The sequence below is a fragment of the Ursus americanus genome, chromosome 4 (genome assembly GCF_024610735.1).
Source record: "Ursus americanus isolate L20-20 chromosome 4, mUrsAme1.1.p, whole genome shotgun sequence".
NCBI classification, from domain to species: Eukaryota; Metazoa; Chordata; class Mammalia; order Carnivora; family Ursidae; genus Ursus; species Ursus americanus.
The window spans coordinates 21,889,675-21,907,190 of record NC_142130.1 but is presented as its reverse complement, the minus strand read 5'-3'; the positions used below and the strand labels follow the sequence as shown (position 1 = coordinate 21,907,190).

Here is a 17,516-nt window from a genome sequence, read left to right as displayed (position 1 = left end):
CGGAATACACAAAATCTCAGTCCAAAGAGAACAAGGACATCTAGTATTCATGCGCCTAAATTCCACAGCACAGCCAGACCTAGGAATAGAAAGCCTTTTGTGAGAACAAAGAGGACAGGCACTCCTCACAATAACTTTAGGAGCCTTATACTCCCGGGAGCACTAAACAGTGATTAAAATCCAGTTGAATTAAGCTCAGGTGGCTGAGAGGGCAGCAGAAACAGAATTAATTCCTAGTTTCAGATCAGAACAGACTTTGATATGCCCAAGTAGTCATTCTCCTACCTCTCGTTGCTGCTGGTTCAAATTATGTGAATTTCTCTGGCAAAGGGCAATGGTCTCTACCATGGTATCTTCAACGTCCTTCAATGAGAACTCCTCTTTGGTTTCTAGAGTCAGAAAAATCATTAACAACACTTAAGGATATATTACTGATAATCCTCAGAGCTTCTGTAAAAAAATTAAACTATTTTTTTCTTTGCATAGCACTGGTTTTCTATTATGAAATCTTCCATAAGCATGATACCAATGCTTAGTAGATTAAAAACAGATAATTTTGTTTCCATGTAATGCCTGACATTCACAGGACATATAAAGCACATCACACTTAGCATTTTAAATGTTCATCTACTAAGCATTGGTAACAGCCCCATCATCTGTTTGTGGGTTAGTCAGCAGAAAGATTACCTTTCACCTTTCTTGCTCTACCATTTCTTCTTCCATTTCTTAGATGTAAGTATACCTCCAAGATCCTATCTTAGGCCCTCTCTTTTTGATTTTCCACTAACTTCAGCTCCTCTTGTGGTTTCAACTCTCAGGTCCTTGCTAATAACTTCTGAATATACACCTGCAGCCCTTGTTCCTTCATCATCTGCAGGGTGAACTTTTCACAGACTCTATTCATCTCTACACTATGTCCTGAGAGCTCCTTGAATTCATATGCACAAAACCCAAATCACTTTTTTTTCCTCACTTCCCAAATTAAGTTAATGAAACCATCATCTTTAAGTCAGTTTATAAATCTGCACCATCCCTGATGCTCCCTCCCTGCTTCACCCACGCGTCCAATTAAATTGCCACTTCTGTTGATTCTACTCCCGGGCCCTCACGTGCCCATGACTTTTACCCTGTGGTGCTCTTCACCTCCTGTGAACTACAGCAACAACCTCTTAATTAAACTTCTGACTTCTAAATCTTGCCTCCCTCATTCTCTTTTACACCATCACAAGCAAATGTATCGGTCTCATCCATAAAAATCATTAAAGGCTTCAAAGTTTTAAAAACAGAACATGAGTAAACCTCTGACTCGAAGTAAACACAGTGACCATCTGGCTCATGTTCTCACCTGCTGTGCTCTTACACTGTGGCGCTCTCTCTTACTCCTGAGTTCCTGGCCAGCTACTTTCATACCCATGTTCTTTCTCCTCAGCCCAGATGCCCTTTCCTTGCTTTTCCCTATCAAGCTTCTATACATCATTCCAGTCTTACTTCAAAGGTCACATCTTCCACAAATTACCTTTGATTCATCAGTTACAAATCATTCCCTAATTTTTCACAATCATTTGCCACTCTCACTGTATCTTTTTTATAATACTTGATTCTTCCAGCGTTCAAAGTTTGTATTTACATATCTCTCTCTTTCACAAGACTATAGTTCTTTGGGTAAGAGCTGTATTTTAGCCATCTGTGTATAACCCACACTAGCACCGTGTCTTGCAATTAACAAATCCTCCAAAATTCTAAGGCAAACAGAAAAAATTAAATCTGAGAGTAAATAGTGGACATGAGACTATTACTGAAAAACTGATCTTCAAAGAAATTTAAATTCAAAGAACTGGCTTCTCTACACATATCACGTGCAAATCATTGTAGTGATTTTGGGGAAACATTCTTCTTTTCCCTCAATTTCTCATGCAATGTGTGCAAAAATTATTCTAACAACAAGAAGAATGTCATAAATGCAATAAATCTACCACAAACTGACTAAATAGAGACTAACAGTACAAAAATAATGACTAAACGTTTAGCTGAACTAAATACGGAAAAGTCAACCAACTGTTTACTGAGGTTCCAAAAAGATGCCGTATAATACAAAATGATTCAGATACAACACAGACCCTATCACCTAGGACCCAGCCATCGAAAACAGAGACAAATGTAATTTATAGAGAATTAGGGTAAAGGAGTTTAAGGAAATGTGTGGGCCAAGTGGGTCTAAGAAATGTGCTGATATGTTAAAGAGGTAGGACAATCTAAAAATCACCTATCGAGTGAACTTTGGAAGAGCTATTTTGAAAATTTCAATAATGCGAAAACAAATCATACTATTCAAAAGCGGGCAAAGGACTTGAATAAACACTTTGCCCAAGAAGATACACAAATAACCAGTAAGTACATGAAAAGATGTTCTCCATCACCGGTCAATGGGAAAAGGCAAAGCAAAAGCACAATGAGCTACCGCTTGGGACCCAGGAGGCTGGCTACTCTCAAGAAAACAGACAAGAACAAGTACTGGTGAGGGCTTAGACAGGCTGGAGCCCTTGTTGGTGCACTGCTGATGGCAACATACACTGATGCGGCCACTAGACAAGCAAGTGTGACGGCTGCTCAAAAATTAACAAGAGGATTACTGTTTAATCCAGCAATAACGCTTCTGGGCATCTACCCTGAAGAAATGAAAGCAGGGTCTCAGAAAGATACTTGTACAGGCATGTTCACAGCAGTATTCTTCACAACGGTCAGAAGAAACTGAAGTGCCCGCTGACAGACAAAAGGACACAAGATGTGGTGCATACATAAACTGAAATATTATTCAGCCTTTCTAAAAAGGAATGAGATTCTGGGGAGCCTGGGTGGCTCTGCCATTAAGCGTCTGCCTTTGGCTCAGGTCATGATCCCAGGGTCCTGGGATCGACCCCACATTGGGCTCCCTGCTTGGTGGGAAGCCTGCTTCTCCCTCTCCCGCTCCCCTTGCTTGTGCTCCCTACCTCGCTGTCTCTCTCTGTCAAATGAATAAATAAAATCTTTAAAAAAAAAAAAAAAAAGAATGAGATTCTGACACGTGCTATAATGCGGATAAATTATGAAGATATTATGCTAGGCCAACGTGCCAGACAGAAAAGGGCAAATGTGGGATGATTCCAGTTATAGAAGGCACCTCATCGAATTCATGAAGTGGGAAAGCAGAATGGTAGGTTCCAGGGGCGGACCGGGGGACAGGGAATGGGAGTAATTGTCTCAGGGGTATAAAATTCCAGTTGGGGAAGTTGAAAAACTCCTGGAGATGGATGGTGGGATGGCTGTACAACAATGTGAATGGACTCAATGCCACTGAACTGGACCCTTACAAATGGTCAAAATGGTAAATTTTGTGTTATGTATATTTTGCCACAATTAAAAAAAATGAATCTATTTTCTAAAATGTCAAGGAAAATAATGGGAATTTTCTATCTGTGACAAGGCCATCTAAGATTCTACACTGTCAAGTTTTACTGCTTTGTACTAAAAGTATATAAATTCACTACAGAAACACTGGCTACTGCTGATTAGAAGCTCTCAATTGCTATTGCTCAGTACATCAGAGTAATTTTTAGGACATTAGTTATGCACCTCATTTATACATAACCAAAAACTGGCACAGAATTATAACAAAAAAGAAATCAGTATCAGTGAAAAGTGTCTATATTTTCTGTATGCTGAACTCCACTGACAACTGCCAACACAAAGCCAAATGGTTTACATTTCCTATTAATGAGCTAAAATTGGGATCAATGTTCAAGTATTTACACAGATCAATGTAATTATTATTTAATAAATGCAGTTTGTTAGACATCTTTTAAAACACAGGGTCCATGGGAAGAAATAACTGTAAATTACACTCAAGAACTTACTTTCATCTTGATGTGTTATCTCTTGAAGTTTGCTTTGTAGTCTCTAAGAGGAAAAAAAAATGCAGAGGTAAGAAGAACACAGTTATCTAATCCAAAATATTTGTACTACCACATTTTAAAGGGAAAAGCTGAAGAAACAACAAGGTTATGAAGAATGGTCTCTCACTGTGATTCAGAAGAGAATTCTTGTGTATATATAAAGCATAGCTAGCAGTACTGGAAGGGATGCAAATTATCAAGTGTCACTTATCCTGCCCCACTTCTGCTTCTATTGTACCATCATATAGTCATCAACGACATTCTCTAGACACAGTAACAAGGAATAGGATTTATCCAGACTTTGGGTAAGGGAATAAAATTCATACTGGGCTACAAGAAAAAGGGGTGAGTGGGAATAAAAAAAGAACATACGAGTCTGTCTCCAGAGCACAGGGCAGAGCCTTGAGCGTGATACCTCTAATTTGCAACTGCAGTGTCCACTGCTATACCAAATACTAGATCCTTAGAAAGCCTTCACTGATATTGCAAAGATTGCCTTTTTTAAAAAAAAGATTTAGAGAGACAGAACGTGGGGAAAGCGGGAGAGGGAGAGAGAGAAGCTCAGGCAGACCCCCTCCGAGCAAAGAGCCACATGTGGGGCTCAATCCTACGACCCTGGGATCATGACCTGAGCTGAAACCAAGAGTTGGACACTTAATTGACTGTATCATCCAGGCGCCCCTCAAAGGCTTCTTTACATACACTGAGGCTGACCTTAATATATCCCTTTCACTCCTAATTTGCTCCTTTTCTTGAGGTCCCTTATAGGCTAGTAATGTAAAGCTAAAAACCACACAACTGTCATTAACCACTCCCTCTTATTCCTTCCATACTGTATTCAAATGATTAATAGTTCTCAAATCCAATCCTCTCCGCACTCCACCACCAGCACCACCACTACCCCCAGCTCAAGCCTCACGGATTCATTACTTGTACTACACAGCCTCGCAAGTACTCTCTGCTTCCTCCCCAAGTTTTAGCTCCCCCTTCTCTGTATGCCCCCGCCATCCTCCTACAGTTACCAGAGCAGTCTTCATGAAACAACATCATGTCAGTTCTTTTGCCTGAAAACCTTTAGTTGATCTTGTGTGATAACAATCAATCCTAATTCTTTAGGGTGTCCTACAAAATCTTCCCAAATCTGGACCCAGCCTTTGCTTCTGGCCTCACCTGTCTTTACACTGATAGCTGAGCCCTAGTTGAGCTGCTGGATTCTCTCCTAGCATTTCATATTCTTTGGATTCCCATGCCTTTGTAAATGATGGTCTTATTCCCTGCAAGGATATCCTGCTTCTCTTTCCCCTAACCATGCCAGGAATACTTTTAATTTATCCTTTAAAAATAGATTCATGGTACCTTCAACAAATAAACTGCAAGGAAAAAAAGAGATGTAGGGGTAACTTACACATTAAAAGACATTGAGAGCCTATGCAAAGCCTCTGTGGAATATTCTTCCTGGCTTATTTGGTGATTACATAGCTAGAAAAAAACTAGAAGCCAATATGGAACTTTTTTTTTTTTCAATACAAAATAGGATATCCCTAATCCTAAACTAGATGACAATATTTAAAATCACTGAGATAATCCCTCACACCCATTAAAATGGCTACTATCAGGAAAATAGTGCTGGAGAAGATGTAGAGAAATTAAAACCCTTGTGCATTGCTGATGAGAATGTAAAATGGTGCAGCCACTACAGAAAACAGCATGTCAGTTCCTTAAAAATTAAAAATAGTATTATCATTTAATTCAGTAATTCCTTCTGGTTATACACTCAGAAGAAAGGAAAGCTGGGTGTTGAAAAGATATTTGTACACCTATGTTCATAGTAGTAGTATTCACAAGGGTCAAAAGGCGGAAGCAATCCAAGTGTCCATCAATGGATGAACAGATAAACAAAACGTGGCATATATACATAAAATGGTGTACCATTCAGCCTTAAAACTGAAATTCTGGCACATGCTATGACATGGATAAATCTTGAAGACTTTATGGTAAGCGTACACGAAAAAGCAAATACAGTGGGATTCCATGTATATGAGATAGAGTAGTCAAATTCATAGAGTCAGAAAGAATGGTGGTTACTAGGGGATGGGGGAGGGAGGAAAGGGGAATTATTATTTAATGGGTACAGAGTTTCAGTTTGGGAAGCTGAAAAAGTTCTGGAGGTGGATACTGGTGATAATTGCACAATAATGTGAATACACTTAATGCCACCGAAATGGTAAATTTTTGTTATATATAATAATTTTAAAAAGTGGATAAAAATTTTTGTGAAAAATGGATAGAACACCAACTGTTAGTGAGAATGTGTAGCAACCAAAACTCTTATACGTTATAGGAGGGGATATAAAAGAGAAAAATCACTTTGGAAAGAGGTCTGATCATTTCTTACAAAACTAACACTACACCTATTCTGCGACCCAGCAATTCCACTCCTTAGTATTGAATTTAGGAGCGATCATAGATTTATTCTTAATAGCCAAAGACTAGAAGTAGCTCAGGTGTCAATCATTAGAGGATGGATAAACTGTAGTATATTCATACACTTAAATACTACTCAGCAATAAAAGAAACAAACTCCTGATACATTTCAAAAATATGCTGAAAGAACAATTATACAAGAGTACTACTCGAAGACTCCATTAATGTACGTGCATAAAATAGTTAAAACCAATTCACAGTGAAAAAAATCAGAAAAGTGGTTATGTGTGGGGGCACAGGAATGGAAACTGAGTGTGAAGGAGCATGAGGAACTTGCTCTGGTGAAGGTAATGTTCTCTATCTGTTAGGGACTAGGGACATAGGTGCGTGCATTTGTCAAAACCCAGGTACAGGATACACTTAAGACTCGTGCATTTCACTGAATGTAAATTTTGCTTTAAAAAAATACCAAGAAGAAATGTTGAGCTCTAGTCAATGACTACACTCTAGTCACGATAAAAATATTCAGCGGTAAAATGTAGTACTGTCTGCAACTAACCCTGACACATAAGAAATTAAGATGGATAAAAACTTACACAATGTTATGTGTCGACTATATCTCAATAAAAAAAGAGATGAGTTGATGAATGGAGGGCTGGAAAGAAAGCTGACAAAGCAAATATAGCAAAATATTACCTTCAGCATTATTAAGAAGGCACCATGAATATCTCCTTTTTTTTCTAATAGATAGGCAGTGACTTCATGAAGTTGATACTTCTGGGTAATCTAGGACAGAAGAAAAGATAAAGATTTTTGTTCACAAATCTTGCTTGTGGATCCTACTAAGGATGAAAACAACAGGACAATAAATAATAAATTCATACCTCAGCAGTACACTACCGTCCAGTGTAATATGAAATTTTTTACTTTCTAGTCTTACAAGTGGCCCATCTTGGCAGTTCTAACTAAACCATGTTCATTCACTTTTTTCTTCACTGATTTAATTTAAAATTGTCATTTACCTGAGTGAGTATATCCACTGGAGAAAAGGTAACACATACACATAAATAGGAACAATATAAACCATAAAATATTTAGAACAAAATGGCAATGAAACACGACATATCAACTTGTGAGCTCTTAATAAACACTGAATAAACTAAGAGTTTCTAGTAAGTGAAGGAAATACCAAGTCAGCTAAGAAGAGAAATGAAAGGAAGTGCAGAAAATAATGCTATTGAAAAGAAACAAAGGAAAAACAATATAGAAGTTTAACAAACCCCGAAATAGTCTTTGAGAAGACTAATAAAGTAGAATAAAACTTTCTTAGCAAGAAGAAAAAAGAGAGGCACAAATAACATATTAACAGGTTCAAAGGAGAAAAACCTATGATCCTCTCAACAAATACACAAAAAAGTATTTGATAAAATGCAGTACCCATTCTTAACAAAAACAAAATACTCTTACCCAAACTGAGACTGGAACTTTCTTAATAAAAATTAAATATCAAAATCCTAAAATAGACACTACACTTAATGTAAGATGTCAGAAACGTTCCCTCTTAAATCAAAGACAAGGAAAGAATGCATACTGTCACTGCTTCCCTACAGTACTGTCCTAGAGCTCCTACACATCTGATAAGGGAGAGAAAACAGGGTAAGACGGCAGAGAAAAAAACCCACAAAAAACAACTACCCTTATTCTTGGAAAGTAGTATTGTCATAAAACAATCTAGAAACTATTTGAATGAAAAATTCAGATTCTTTTTGACACAAAACAATGTACAAAAATTAATAACACACAGCAGCAGCAATCAAAAAAGATGTCATTTCGAAAACTTTCATACTGTTAACAAAAAATGTAAACAGGAACAAATGTAAGAAAACGCGTACAAGAACTTTGTGTATCAAATAAAAGTTACTGAAACCTCATCAGAGAGCATCAAAGGCTTTTAAAAAGACAACCAGGTTCCTGAATGTGAAGCCTCTACATTGTAAAATGGCAATCTCCCCTGACTGAATTCATCTAAAATTCAGTGTATATGTTTCGTCAAAATACTGAACTTTTTTTTTTTTAAAGGAACCTGACAATGTGATTTCTAATTTGATGTGAAATAGTAAAAGCCTAAGAGTAGACAGAGAATTTTAAAGAAAAAGAATGAGGGAAGACTCTTCTTTCAAATAAGCCTTATTATAAAGCTATATTAATTAAAATATGTGGTAATGGTATAAGGAAAGAAGAAGATCCCACAGAACAGAACAGATCCCACAAACAGATCTACGTCTACTTGGGAATTTGGGATACAGCAGTATGGCATTATGAATCAGTGAGGTAAGGACACCAAAATATCACATGGACCACTGGTTATACACAGGGAAAAAATGTATAAATCCCTCTCTTGATCTGTTTACAAAAATAAATTCCAGATGGATTAAAGGCCTAAATGTAAAAAGCTAAACTATAAAACTCATATAAGAGGATATCTTTTTTTTTTTTTTTAAAGATTTTGTTTATTTCTGTGACAGAGAGACAGCCAGCGAGAGAGGGAACATAGCAGGGGGAGTGGGAGAGGAAGAAGCAGGCTCCTAGCGGGGGAGCCCAATGTGGGACTCGATCCGGGAATGCTGGGATCACGCCCTGAGCCGAAGGCAGACGCTTAACGACTGCACTACCCAGGTGCCCCGAGAGGATATCTTTTATACCATCAGAGTAGAAAAGGAAATAAGACTCACACACAAAAATTTAAACCTTAAAGGAAAAGACTGATAAAACAGAAGTCACTAAAAACCAAATTAAAAGACTCACCCCAACAGACTGGAAGAAGGCATCTCCAACACATAACATCAGCAAAGGGTTAGAGATTTTTACAAATCAGTAAGGGCAAAAACTCAATAGAAAAATGGGCAAGTGATATGAACAGATAATTCAGAAAAAAGAAAATCAAGAGTCATTAAATATATGGAAAGATGTTCAATGTCATGAGTAATCAGTGATACCCATCACACTGGCAAAAATTAAGAAGCCTAAAAATGTTAGCCATTGGCAAGAATGTGGAAAAACAGCAAATACCAACCACAGATGATGAGAATAGAAACAAACAGGAGATCACGTTGGCAGTAACAGAATAAGCTACTCTATTGTCTAAGAATTCCACCTCCAGATAATTACTTAGAAAAACCTCACATGGGCACACAAGATTGGTACAAAGATGTATAATGTAGCACTGTTTATAATGGTAAAGGATTAGAAACAATACAAATGTCTATCAACAGGGAAATAAACTGGCACATTTATTCAATTGATATATGACTATTAAAATGAATGAATTAGATCCACATATATAAAACTGATAAATTTAAAAAATTTAATGAAAAAAGCAATTTTCAATGGGATATGTACTATATGATACCATTAATACAAATTCTAAAAACATGTAAGACTGTATCATGCATTTTATAGGTAAATACATATACTGGGAAAATAAAAAAATATGGATGGGAAGGCTCTGCTTCCCATCTTCAGGTTGGTGTTGACCTGAGGGGAAAGAGGGAAACTGACAGATAAAGGGTTCTTTTCTTTTTCTTTTTTTTTTTTTTTAAGATTTTATTTATTTATTTGACAGAGAGAGAGACAGCCACAGAGAGGGGAAACACAAGCAGGGGGAGTGGGAGAGGAAGAAGCAGGCTCCCAGTAGGGAGCCCGATGCGGGGCTCAATCCCAGAACCCCGGGATCACGCCCTGAGCCGAAGGCTGACGCTTAACGACTGAGCCACCCAGGTGCCCCCTGGGTACTTTATTTCTAAAACAAAGATCTGAAGCCAGTGTGGCAAAATGTGAACATCTATAAAATTGGGTTGGTGGGTACACAGATATTTGATACTCTGCACATTTCTATGTATTTTAAATATTTCACAGTTTAACATTTGTAAAGTGTGTGAGCAGTCCAGGAGGTGGTACGGAGAACACAGGCTTATGTTTCATGAGTACTGACAGTACAGGAAAGGAGATATGACGGTAGCTTAAAAACAAACTTTACGTGGGGAACACAGTACCTCTTACAGATCAGAATATATATGTGTGTATATGCACACAACGCATGCACACGCACAACCGTTTTCATTTGGAAACAGGAGAAAACAAGGGAAGGGGTTCAAGGCAATGACCGGGCAAAGGCTGCCGACAGCCACTGAGCCTCAGGCTTAAGCACACAGGACTATCTAAACCATCAGTGCCGGCAAACAACCTTGGTTTTTCCTTTTAATATTTTCATTGTATTCCTTCCTCTAGGCTTATTGTGTTGGTTAGAAGGTCTGTGAGACTTGATTAACAACAATGATGGACACGTGCTGTTTCTGACTTGACTAGAATTAAGGGGCAGCACAATGGCGAGCATGCACTACGGAGTCAGAGTCAGAATATCCGGGTTCAATCCCAGGAGCTATGTAATGTAACATGTGAGTCTCCTTCGGCTCATGTTTAAACGTGAATGATGAGGATGAGTTTACTGTCATCTGCTCCCCATTACTGGTCTTACCTGGATGGTTTCTTCCAGGCGGTAGCACTCAAGGACCTGCAGTGTCTCTATAACCTGGCTTGGGCTGAACTGACACAACAGCTCAATGAACTGCTCTGTAACACACGGAGACATCTGCAGCAACTCTTGATTTACATGAATACCTTCCCTGAAAACATAAACAGCAAGAGAGAAGCATTACTTCATCATATCTGTAATTCAGGCTACAGGTAAGAAGTATGTAAACCTTGAAACCAAGACTACCTTCTGGGGAAGTAAATCGTGAATTCAAAGTCTCACTGTTACTTAGGTGTTGGGGTGAACCGAGTATTACATCAGAGACAATCTACATCACAACAGTACTTAGTGTACACTGAATAATTAAGGAGATGGTATTCAGTGAAAGCTACTCTAAATAAACACCACAGTTGTACCGCTGCTCTAGAAGAAATAAAAATTAAACAATGATCCATGGGTAACTATATATACTAAACCATCTTCCAGTCTTAACAGGCGTCCCTACTATACTTCCCTCATAGCACCAATCACACCATGATGTAACTACTTCTTTAATTAGCTTTCTTATGTAAAGACTATAAACACTCGGAGGGTAGGCACCAGGTTATCTTCTCATTAACAAATTCCTAAAGCCTGCAACAGCGCCCTGCATGTTGTAAGGGCTGATTATTTAGGCATTGTGAAAACAAATCTAAAAAGTGGAGGAATAGTAGGATACATAATATTTATGTGTCCATTTGTCTTGTACGTCAGCAATTCACAAAGCCCACTATTCACAACACCCACCAAGAGCTAGACATACTGGGGCACCTGGCTGGCTCAGTCGGTAGAGCATGTGACACTCGATCTCGGGGTTGTGAATTCAAGCCCCACACCGGGCATACAGCTTACTTTAAAAAAAAAAAAAAAAAGCTAGAGAAATAGAGTATTAGTTTTATCATGGTAGACACTCAACTACCAGTGGCCAAAAGGAACTATTGAGAAAATCAACTACTGCTCATTACAGAACAAGAATCATCTCTGTAGCTTCAAAAGAAGTCAGTTCATTCTGAGAGCCCTATCTTCACTTCAAGACTCCTCAACTAAAGCTCCTTATATAAAGAATCAGAATAGGGTTAATAAGATACAAAAATGCTTGGGAAACTAGCCTTCTGAAGAATGTTAAGGCAGATGGTTTAAAGCAACACCTCCCAGCTTTTCTCAAGAACTTCATGGCACACAGAGAAGGACAGTATTCGTAGGGCCCATCAGAGTAAAGTAAGACTGATCACGGGGGACTACGGGTGCTCCAAGAGCCCCCCAAGAGCTGAGGGGATGGGTCTCCAGGCACACCTGTAACCCAGGTGCAGCACACCAACACTCACACGTGGGAATCTCTGGACTCCACTGAGATTACTCTGAGGTCATAAATACTCTGCAAATGATGGTAAATAGCCCTCCTATTTTTACTAGTAAGAGACTTCAGTTACAGAAAGAGGAATTATATTCACACATAGGAAATCTTTCCTAAAGTAAGAGTCTTGTGACATTCCGTCCAGACCAGAGGTTGAGTGGTGCACTCATTAAGTTCTGCTGCTTGGGGCTGTCAATACTTGCTGATGGGCTAATTCAGTCAATTTGAGGAAATTGGCTGTAAATCTCTAAGATCAAGTTTCTTTTTTTTTCCTTCTCTTTTCTTTCTTTTGTATTTCATAACTGCTTTTAACACAGAATTTGGTAAAACTGGTTATTCCCTATGTAGGCCAACACCTTAGTTCTTCCCAAAAACTATCTTTTGGATTTGAATTTGAAAATTATCTTTTTAGGGGCGCCTGGGTGGCTCAGTCGTTAAGCGTCTGCCATTGGCTCAGGGCGTGATCCCAGAGTCCTGGGATCGAGCCCCACATCAGGCTCCTCCACTGGGAGCCTGCTTCTTCCTCTCCCACGCCCCCTGCCTGTGTTCCCTCTCTTGCTGGCTGTCTCTGTCAAATAAATAAATAAAATCTTTAAAAAAAAATTATCTTTTTAAGTGTTCATGACCCAACTATACCATAAACTCTGAGAGCAAAGGCTGCAAACAAGACCTTGGTTTTTCCTTTTAATATTTTTATTGTATTCCTTCCTCTAGGCTTATTGTGTTGGTTAGAAGGTCTGTGAGACTTGATTAATAATGATGAGGGACATGTGCTATTCCTGACTTTACTAGAATTAAGGGAGACATTCGATGTCTCCCAGCATTCACATAGTCTTGGCACATAAATAAGTACTCAGTAAATGTACACTGAATTGAACTGAATTTATTGGCAATAATGCACTGGATTGCCTTCAGAAAAAGGGAACCAAATAAGGATAGAAGGGTGAGAATTACAAGGACTAGGGCTCTGAAGTCAGATTGAGGTATGGATGAATCCTGTCAGAAAGTTCTACAGGGACAAAATAGAAAATGCACATGATAATGCAGGGAAATGATGGTTCTTTATGTACGATCAAGATTTTGTCTCAATAGAATGCTCAGTAAAAGAAAAAGGAAATGCTAATCAATGATCCTCAACATTAAGGTGAGTCAGTGTTCTTTTCAGATGTTTATACCACATTGTATGTAGTGTTAATATTTTATCTACATCAGACTTCTGTTAATATGTCTTATAAATGCAAGACTATGGAGCAAATTAATACTAGACGTAAGCAACTGCCAATGAATCCCAGTATTTAATTCTTTCCAGAACATTTATTGAGAAAACTCTTTACAAGTACTGAAGATGTGAATATGCATCAAACCAAGCAAATCTCTCAGACAAATACATTTTGATGCATTCGTGAGGGAAATAATATGTCTGCTGGGAAATGATCAGGCAACATCAACATAATCCAAACTTTAATAAATAAGCTAACATTAATGAATTTACATCCATTTCTGACTGTTGCTTATCAGTCTTGCACATAAATACAATTTGTTATATCCATTTCTCAAAGTTACTTTTTTTTTTTTTAAGATTTTATTATTTATTTGACAGAAAAAGAGGCAGTGAGAGAGGGAACACAAGCAGAGGGAGTGGGAGAGGGAGAAGCAGGCTTCCCGCTGAGCAGGGAGCCCAATGGGGGGCTCGATACCACAACGCTGGGATCATGACCTTAGCCAAAGGCAGACGCTTAATGACTGAGCCACCCAGTTGCCCCTCAAAGGTACTTTTGTTACTCTTCTATTAGCTACCTGCTTTGCCACTGCTAACTTTAGTGTATTAAAATGATGTATTTTAGACGTAAACCTTATCTATGTTTTAATATTTAAATATTAATATTTTAATAACAGCCCTCACTTATAGGATATGAACATTTAAGTATGTATAAAAGGTAGACTTTTACAAGGCACACACAAGACTTTTCTCTTGTCAGCCTTAAAAGCAAGCATATAAATGCCTTGTCAAATACACATACACACACCAACCATGCACCAAAATTCAGATTGGGGAAAACATTCACGCTTACTCAGGTTGTGAAAATAATTTAAAATTATGATCTTGTACATTAGCCTATTTCCGGGGAAGGATAAACTATGTATCAGTTTTGAGTAAGTTACATCATTAAAATTACTCTAAAATTCAAATTCTCTTAAAAATATTTGACAAAGAAAATAAATGCTGCATGGGGATGAACAAAGTCTAGCCTAGTCTCTCTCCTTCACCCCAAATATTGCACAAAAACAGGCCAGTCTAGACTACTTGAGATTTCGGAGGAAGAGAGTTTCACGATCTCCCTGTAACATGTTTTGACAATTTAGGGCCACTTCAGCTTAGCCTAAATCCTGACTGCTTGAATTCCCTGCTCACCCGATCTGGGTGGTGGCAATACTGATGACAACTTGGTACCTTTTAGACTGAGAACTCAAATGTATCACTCAAAACACATAAGAGTATATGCAACTATTCTCCCTGTAGTTTTCATTCTCATGAAGTTGTTTTACAAGGTTGTGAAGCCGAACTTCCAGCTTTCCATAGACATTCCATGTTAAAAATGCCACAGTGTAGGGGCACCTGGGTAGCTCAGTTGGTAAAGCATCCAACTCTTGATTTCAGCTCAGGTCACGATATCAGGGTTGTGGGATTGAGCCCCACGTTGGGCTCTGTGCTGAGCATGGACACTGCTTGGGATTCTCTCTGTCCCTCTCCCTTTGACCACATCCCCCCCAACCAAAAAAAAAAAAAAAAAAAAAGCCACAATGTAATCCCATGTCATTTGAACAAAACATAAATGAATGTGCCAATCTTAGCCTGGGAAACACTATTAAGTGTGATTATTAAAGGTAGCAAAGACAATAAAAATGTATATGCAATTGTACCAACAGTAATGTCCTGCAAACAGGACAGGAGAGGCTTAGATGGAAATCTGTCCTGTTGCAAAAATGAATGTAATAGTGCCTATCTCCAGGATGGCCCTCTACTTCATGCAGAGCTGCCAGTATTCCTCACACAGAACAGCCGCACTCCCTAATCAACTTGTATGACGCACAGACCAAAGCAGACAATGTCAAATGGCGAAGATTCTGCCACATCAGATCAATGTAATAGCAGATGTAAGCTAGATCTGCAGGCGACTTGTTCACTTTCCATTCCCCTAATCAAGTGTCAAAATGTCCTTCCCAAATCTTAATAGAATTGTTATCTGATATTCACAAAAAGAAAGTGTATTGTTTTGAATGTTCTCCTGCATAAGCAGGAAAAATGGCTTTTATAAGCTAACAGAAATAAGAGCCTAATGATTTTCACAGAAAATTAATTTAGCTCCATAACCTTCTCAAGTATGAAGAGTACCTGGATCACTCCAATGCTGTACCAACTTCAATTAAAAACTCACAGGGTAAGCTAAAACAATTTTTCCAAAATACCACGACTAATAATGGCAATAATAAGAACGCTGAGATTATTTGCAATGTGTATTTTCTTGCCACCGCAAAGCTCTCTTTAACACTAAAATCTGCCAGTAATCCCACTAGCAAGAATTGTTCAAATTGGCCTAAGTCAAAGAAAGACTGGAAACGTGCAGGTCCTGCAACCTCAGCATAATATCTAAATGGGGGCATTTTTAGGTCTGGGTGAGACACGTGGTGCCATTCTCTCCCCAAAGTGACGGATGGAATTGGAGACAAAAGAAATGCAGTTCTGTGACCCCGCCACAGGGACATTCTTTATACAGTTTTCAGAAACAGCTTTTGAACTGATGCTGGGTCAGACTACTATAAATCTAATGTGATAGCCACGTATATTTCTGAACATATAGAGAACAAAGATATTAGCTTCTGGTCCAGCAGGTAAAGAGCTTGAGAGTTAACACTTCCATCCTCACAGGAAGAATGCTGAATAAACTGAAAGTCAACACCTCTTCTTCGATCTACCTGAGTGCTGAGGTCATGGGGCAGACTGCCACCCCTAAATTAGAGAGCAACAGACAGTGGATATAAATAATCCAAGTTCACTGCAGTAGCAGCCAGGCACGGAAACCACTGCCGCTGGGGCCAGTACTGGGGCAGGAAAACTTAAACTGTAAATGACAAAATGCCCAAGATTCAGTGTGGACAAACTTCAGAGTTAAATATTCTAGGAAGCCAACTCTTGGTGGGGGGAGCTCCCACACTTTCATGAGTTTTATCTTGAGGAGCCACCAGGTTCTCACTGTGAAGACTGGAGAAAAATCCAGTCATGCTTCCAGTAGAGAAGAAAAGTAGCCATTTAAAAATGCTCCCAGAGCATTTTGTTCTTAACAGGCCTGCTGTTATGGACTGACGCCCCCTACAAATGCCTATGTTGAAGTCCTAACTCCCAGTATCTCACAATGTGACTTTATTTGGAAATAATGACTTTGTCGATGTAAGTAGTTAAGTTAGGATGAGGTTATACTGGAGGAGGGGGGACTCCTAATCCAACATAACCTGTGTCCTTAAAAGAAGGGGAAATACCGACACAAACATACGTACAAGGAGGATGCATGTGAAAATGAAGGCTGAAATCAGGGTGACAGCTTCTGCAAGCTAAGGAATGACAAAGATTGCCAGCAAATCACCAGAAGCTAGAGGAGAAACCTGGAACTGGCTCTTTCTCACAGCCTTCAGAAAGACACAACCCTGCCAACACTTGATCTTGGATTTCTAGCCTCCAAAACTGAGACAACACATTTCTGTTGTTGAGGCCACACAGTTGTGTGCTTTGTTAAAGCAGCCCTACCAAGCTATAACTGCCTTCTAGGAAAACTATCTTACTAGAGCCCAAACAAGCTGAGGGAAGAGAAATAACCCAAGTCCAGCCTTTTCTAGCCTTCCTGTCTCACTTAAAGGGCAGACGGGCTACTGGAAGTATTTGGGAGGGTCACTACCCAGAGACACAACTCACCAAGAGTCAACACTAATCACAGGACTACAGAATGCTTCCCTTCACCATACCTCACCACCACATCAACAGGGCACACCTATATAATAATAGGGAAATATAATTGTAAGAATTACACAGCTTAGACTTTAGGAAAAGTCTCTAGGGAAACCCAAAGACAACCACGGAAACAAAAACAAGGACACCCAAGGAACTTTCACCCCCAGACAACTACGGCTATAGCAAATAGCATAGCCTCACTCCTAGCCAGATAAACATAAAAAGTCATACTGAAGG

At 38.9% G+C, this 17,516-nt stretch overlaps 1 protein-coding gene across 7 annotated transcripts in view; it reads right to left on the bottom strand.

The window, feature by feature from the left end:
• The window catches only part of VPS8 (VPS8 subunit of CORVET complex), a 245,956-nt gene that overhangs the window by 65,544 nt on the left and 162,896 nt on the right, over positions 1-17,516 (bottom strand). For all 7 annotated transcript variants that reach the window (XM_087861466.1, XM_087861467.1, XM_087861468.1 and 4 more), the window contains 4 exons: positions 10,888-11,035; positions 7,050-7,139; positions 3,891-3,933; positions 286-389 (listed from right to left, as the gene is read on the bottom strand). In XM_087861466.1, the coding sequence (XP_087717592.1) occupies positions 286-389; positions 3,891-3,933; positions 7,050-7,139; positions 10,888-11,035 (385 nt within the window). The remainder of the gene's footprint in view (positions 1-285; positions 390-3,890; positions 3,934-7,049; positions 7,140-10,887; positions 11,036-17,516) is intronic.